This window comes from Procambarus clarkii, chromosome 41, assembly GCF_040958095.1.
Source record: "Procambarus clarkii isolate CNS0578487 chromosome 41, FALCON_Pclarkii_2.0, whole genome shotgun sequence".
In the NCBI taxonomy this organism is placed as follows: Eukaryota; Metazoa; Arthropoda; class Malacostraca; order Decapoda; family Cambaridae; genus Procambarus; species Procambarus clarkii.
This window is the reverse complement of record NC_091190.1, coordinates 25,438,598-25,445,157: the sequence shown is the minus strand read 5'-3', so window position 1 is coordinate 25,445,157 and position 6,560 is coordinate 25,438,598. Positions and strand designations below refer to the sequence as shown.

The window sequence follows — 6,560 nt, the reverse complement described above, 5'->3', positions numbered from 1 at the left end:
CCGAGGCCAGGCTTGACTTGTGAGAGTTTGGTCCACCAGGCTGTTGCTTGGAGCGGCCCGCAGGCCCACATACCCACCACAGCCCGGTTGGTCCGGCACTCCGTGAACTGTTTCTGGCACAACAATTCGTCTGAACGTTGGACCAATACTTGCTATGAGGCAGGGTAATTATGAGGAGAAATCCCTGAGCCAGCATGATTAAGAGGGGTCTCGGTAGTATAGTAGGGTTCATTCTCGACCCACAATCGAGAATGCCGGGCGAGACAGAAATGGTTAGAGGCGTTTCCTATCACCTAATGGGCCTGTTCACCTAGCAGTAACTAGATCCCCAAGAGTTCGTCGAATTGTTGTGGGGGTTCATCCTGGAAGATCAGTAATTCGAGCTTAACCTCGATACAAGTCTAACGTATATAGACTGGCTGCCTGTCCCCCGACACAATGAATTATTAATTACTAAAAAGCATTTGGTAAGCATACGAGAAAAAAGTGGTGGGATATTAGGACAAGGCGCTTGATGTATTTACCTAGTTGTATTCACCTAGTTGTATTCACCTAGTTGTATTCACCTAGTTGTATTCACCTAGTTGTGTTTGCGGGGTTAAGCTCTGCTCTTTCGGCCAGCCTCTCAACTGTCTGTCAATCAACTGTTATGTGTGTTATATCTAATGATATTTAGCAACATTCAATGCACAATGAAATAGCAAAACCATGATGTATAGACAAGAAAATATTGACGCCATATGATGGGATCGAACCTGCGTCCCTAGACTCCTTAGTAGTACTGAGAGTGTTGGTCGGTAGGGCGTGTGTCTATGGAGGGCAAGTACGCGGATTAGATCCTATTGTACAGCCTCAATATTTTCTCATTATTTAATACCTTGATCTAAAAGAAAAAAGCTTAAGTAATTATTCAACCCGAACTCACACGACGTATTGTCATATTTTAATGTTATAAAAAAACTTGTGTAATCTCGTGTATTATTTTTGTATTCTTGTGAATTACTACTTCATAAACTTGCGTAGATTTTAATGTCAATAAGTGTTGTCGTATGGTGAGAGTCCTAAGGAGCTGCCGTTGTGATGCTGGGCCGCAATATACAAGTGAAGTGTTGACCAGACCACACACTAGAAGGCGAAGGGGACGACGACGTTTCGGTCCGTCCTGGACCGTTCTCGACTTGAGAATGGTCCAGGACGGACCGAAACATCGTCGTTCCTTCACCTTCTAGTGTGTGGTCTGGGCAACATATTTTAGCCACGTTATTGTGACTCATCGCCTGCAAGTGAAGTGGTTCTGTATGGATGTATGCATGCGTTAAGCTCAGACTGTATAAATTGTATGCATACAATACGTTCAGACTATAAATTGTATGCGCATGTAGAGCTCATGAAATATTTGGGTTTAACCATATCGGAAGACCTTACCTTTAAAGAACATAATAAAGTAGCCGTCACAACTGCAAAAAAAAATTACAGTTTGGATAACAAGAACTTTTCAAACAAGGGATCCCATACCACTGATGATACTCTTCAAGACGTTAGTGCTCTCTAGAGTAATACTGTTGCACAATGTCAGCCCCTTTCAAAGCTCAAAAAATTACTGACCTGGAGAGCATGCAGAGGCGTTTTACTCCCAAAATCAACTTAATAAATCATCTAAGTTATTCGGGCCCGCTTAAACATTTTAAATATGTAGTCTCTAGAGCTTAGCCAAGCGAGAAACATAATAATTACCTCTCGAAAAATATTAAAGTGATTTGTTCCAAACTTGCTCATGGAAATAACACCACATGAGTCCAAGAGACATGGCAGGATGTGCAGAATACCCGCGTTGAAGAGCAGAGGTGCAATAGGTACTCTGAGAGTGAACTCTCAATATCAAAGCCCCAAGACTCTTAACACTCCCTCTACACATAAGGGACATAACTGGCTGACCTCTGGATACCTTATCAAGGAGGCTGTAATCATGTCAGACAGCTGCATCTAACAGCCTGGTTGACCAGACTGCAATTTTAACACTGAATCAAAATGTCAAAATTAATTGGTTTTGAGTACTAAAAGCCCTATAATATTGAAGCATCTCCGACTAGTTTAAGTGTCGACGTTAATAGGTTTGTTGATTAGATTCGAACGCTTCTGGTTAGGCAAAATCACTTCAAATTGAACGCAGGTTAGAGTATTAGCGTGCATGTTATCACACTTTCATACTTAACCCACAGATGGCGCTGCCGGTGGTGGCAGCGATAGTGATGGGCACCAACGCTGCGGCACGTCCTGCGGCACGCCCTGCGGCACGCCCTGCGGCACGCCCTGCGGACCTCTATGGTGTCCAGAACACCTATAAGCAGGTCAGTCCCTTACCTGTAGTTCCTACACCTCTTACGAGGGCAGGAGCTCCTACAGGCAGGTAAATCAACTATGAATACAGGAATGAATACAAGAATACTTTGAATCACCTATGAATACAGGAAACTGCTGAAGGCCTGTTGACCCATCCGAGGTTACTCCTATTATCTATCCACCATTATCTATCCTATTCATAGCTCCATTTATCCTATTATCTCTATCCACCCGATCACATTCATATATATATATGTCTAACCTACACTTGAATCAATATTACGAAATCTGTACATCTTTCCTAAATCATGGCAGTTTTGTTGTCATTTCTTAAACAGTTAACGAGCTTCTAAACCTCACATCCCAAGGTTATCATCATCTTGAACAACCTCTTAGCGCTTCGGAGCTCATAAACTATTTAACAGATGTCAACAAAGCCGCCATGTTTGAGGAAAGATGCAGAGGTTTCGTAATGAGTTGCGTAAATGTTTAATGAATACAAGTATCATGCTGTGTCTCCTGCCACACAGGACGCTGCTCCCTACGACTTCGCGTACGGCGTGAGGGACGAGTACGCCGGCACGGACTTCGGCGCCTCTGAGCAGTCCGACGGCAACACCGTGAGGGGGTCGTACACCGTCGCTCTTCCCGACGGACGCAAGCAGACGGTAACCACCTGCTCTATATCCCCCCCCCACGCGTGCTCTATATCTCCCCCAATGCTCTATCTCCCCCCCCCCCCACGCGTTCTATCTCCGCCCAAGGCTCTATCTTCCCCACGCTCTCTATCTCCTCCAAGGCTTCGATCTCTCCCAAGGCTCTATCTCCCCCCTTCCCCAGGCTCTCTATCTCCTCTAATGCTCTATCTACCCCCCCCCCACGCGCTCTCTCTCTCCCAATGCTCTATCTACCCCCTCCCCACGCAACTTAACCACAACGTCAGTTTTACGTCCTAGCAGTATAATAACGTGGCATAGCAGCATAACGTTGCTACAATGTTGTGGTTATGTTGTGTATGGGTTAGATGCCGTGGTCGGGGACAGGAAGTCCTTGTTGAGGTCCTGCCTACGCCCCAGGATGCAACCCACTACAGTTGCCTAACCTCAGGGGTGTCCATTTTTCTGCTGGAAGAACAGAAGCATCAGGTGTAAGGAAACGCGAACATCCATTGCTGTCCCATCCAGGGGGGGATCGAACCCGGGATTCCCGATTGTGAGTCGAAAACGAATATCACTGAATTTTGGATTAACGTAATCAGGTTCAAGAACTACAAGTTTGACCCCTGCGCAGGGCAACAACGGTTTAGCACAATTTTTTTCATCTGGTTCTTCTGTTTACCTAGCAATAAACATATATATTGGGGGTTAGGGATCTTGATGGGCCTAGGTTTAGGCTTCCGGTCCCCGATAACAGGATTTATATTATTAACAAATTTTAAGTTCACATAGTTTTGTTATGAACAGTAACTACAATATAGGCCTACTGGCCCAATCACTTATACTGAAAGATAAGCTTTTTTAAGATGAAAATGAATTAGAAATACATTAAATCATTATGAAAACAAAAAATACTAATCACAAGAATTTTGTTCCCACTGACTACAGTTGCACTTTCAGCCCGTCCTCTTCTAAGGTTTCACCAACGTCAAGAAACTGTCGTACTAAAGTGCCCTTTTCCTAACCTACCAGAGGACCCAAAACAGAAAACGGGACAGTATGTCAATTTCTCGAGCCGCTGCCATTTACTAGTAGGACGATTTTTGGTCTTATGTAGAATATACGTCAAAATGCGACGTTTTATTAGAATAGCTTGTGCATTTTATGTATAGGAAAATACATATATATATAGACTACTCTTCACCGCATATATACGCACACTTTCAGATACTGCATTTATATACATACACACACACACACTTTCAAACACTGCTTAAAAAACACCTATGGATCCTGAATTAACTCCTATATGTAAACACACACACACACACACACACGTGTGTGTGTGTGTGTGTGTGTGTGTGTGTGTGTTTTGCTTGCGTGTGCGCGCGAATGTATTCACCTAGTTGTGCTTGCGGGGGTTGAGCTCTGCTCTTTCGGCCCGCCTCTCAACTGTCAATCAACTGTTTCTCCTACTATTACTATTTTTTTTCCACACCACACATACACCCCAGGAAGCAGCCCGTGACAGCTAACTAACTCCCAGGTACCTATTTACTGCTAGGTAACAGGGGCATAGGGTGAAAGAAACTCTGCCTATCGTTTCTCGCCCGGGATCGAACCCGGGACCAGAGGATCACGTGCCAGCGTGCTGTTCGCTTGGCCACCGGCCACCTTGTGTGTACTCGCCTAGTTGTGTTTGCGGGGGTTGAGCTTTGGCTCTTTGGTCCCGCCTCTCAACCGTCAATCAACAGGTGTACAGATTCCTGAGCTTATTGGGCTCTATCATATCTACTTGTGTGTGTGTGTGTGTGTGTGTGTGTGTGTGTGTGTGTGTGTGTGTGTGTGTGTGTGTGTGTGTGTGTGTGTGTGTGTGCGTGTGTGTGTGTGTTTACTAGTTGTGTTTTTACGGGGGTTGAGCTTTGCTCTTTCGGCCCGCCTCTCAACTGTCAATCAACTGTTTACTAACTACTTTTTTTTTTCCACACCACACACACACACACACACCCCCCAGGAAGCAGCCCGTGACAGCTGACTAACTCCCAGGTACCTATTTACTGCTAGGTAACAGGGGCATTCAGGGCGAAAGAAACTTTGCCCATTTGTTTCTGCCTCGTGCGGGAATCGAACCCGCGCCACAGAATTACGAATCCTGCGCACTATCCACCAGGCTACGAGGCCCCACAGTGTGTGTGTGTGTGTGTGTGTGTGTGTGTGTGTGTGTGTGTGTGTGTGTGTGTGTGTGTGTGTGTGTGTGTGTGTGTGTACTTACTCATCTCCCTTGTAAATCCTTCCAGGTGAACTACCAAGCCGACCACGAGAGAGGGTTCGTAGCGGACGTGCAGTACTACGGTGAGGCCCAGTACCCGCTGGACCACGGCCCGGCAGTCACCTTCAAGCCCAAGAACATCTACTCAAATTCAGCCCCAGTCTACCAGCCCAGCTACCTGTAGTCTCAAGCCTCACTACTGATAGTCCTAGTTTGCTAAATAGTAGCTTTAGTCTGGCTTTTGCTAGTCCTGATCTGCTATAACATAGCCAGAGTACACTAACCAGGGTACACTGTAATCATTAGAACGTTATGTATATGTGATCAAATATTGTGGCCATACAGTAGAATCGAACTTGTATTCCTAGCCTTCCCAGGTATAGGGCTTAGTGGGTAGGGCATGTGTCTGGGGGAGTCCATGGACGCGGGTTCGATCCTATTGTATAACCTCAGTATTTTATCATTCAAACCAGTACTTTTGAAGTGTTCAAGTCTTTGAAATATAAACATTTGCAGTTTGTAGACCAGACCACACACTAGAAGGTGAAGGGACGACGACGTTTCGGTCCATCCTGGACCATTCTCAAGTCGACGCAGTTTCTACCTGCATCGCATTTGCAGTTAGAGTGTCCGGTGTCCGAGAAGATTTCAGGTCAAGAAGGACGAATTTTCCAGTCCCACGAGTCCAGAGTGCTGTTATGGAGGCCTCCTTGAGTGCCAATCCCGTTGTTAGTAGAATCATTCGAATACTAAAATTTTAGATAATTTTGTTCGTGATTCAGTTACATGTATTGTTTATTTGTATACAATAAACTTCTATATTTTTATGTGGATTGTTTAATGTTGACCTATGCAAGCAGCCCGTTCTCTGTGCCACACCGTAAACAGGTAACTTTTCCCTGTAACCAGAAACGTACGAACCCAAGCAACCCACTTAACCTATCCAGGCCGATGCATAGAAAACGTCAGTTTGAAGGCACTTGAATTTTTACAAATACGTCGCATTCTTAACGCTTTGGTCGACAACTTAAAAAAAAAAAAATACGAGAGTCCAGAGACCAGGTTGTCGAGGCCTAGCGATAAGAATGAAAGATTCAGAGTGAATGAGGCCTAACGTCTACATATTTTTTTAATGGGGGAAATCTGCACTATTTTGAATGTATAATGAAAGTGTGTTTAAAGTACAGAGTTAAAAGGCGTGGCGAGCAATGAAGAAATAACTTTCCTATCTATTTACGAAACCTGTACATCCTGGGTCATTATTCATGGCGACTAGGGTTTACGTTCATTAAATT

The 6,560-nt window shown here is 44.7% G+C and overlaps 1 protein-coding gene across 1 annotated transcript; it reads left to right on the top strand.

The window, feature by feature from the left end:
• Positions 1 to 251: 251 nt before the first annotated feature.
• LOC123753332 (cuticle protein 19-like) lies at positions 252 to 5,449 on the top strand. The gene is made up of 4 exons (XM_069339221.1): positions 252 to 272; positions 2,220 to 2,348; positions 2,871 to 3,008; positions 5,294 to 5,449. Exons 1-4 carry the CDS (start codon positions 252 to 254, stop codon positions 5,447 to 5,449), a joined length of 444 nt encoding a protein of 147 aa, XP_069195322.1.
• The last annotated feature ends 1,111 nt before the right edge of the window (positions 5,450 to 6,560 follow it).

Bases quoted from the DNA above. Each gene is read 5' to 3' on its own strand.
- LOC123753332 (XM_069339221.1), top strand. From the start codon at position 252: ATGCCGGGCGAGACAGAAATG. The intron at 273-2,219 runs GTTAGAGGCGTT...CTTAACCCACAG, and splicing joins TGCCGGGCGAGACAGAAATG to ATGGCGCTGCCGGTGGTGGC. The intron at 3,009-5,293 runs GTAACCACCTGC...AAATCCTTCCAG, and splicing joins CCGACGGACGCAAGCAGACG to GTGAACTACCAAGCCGACCA.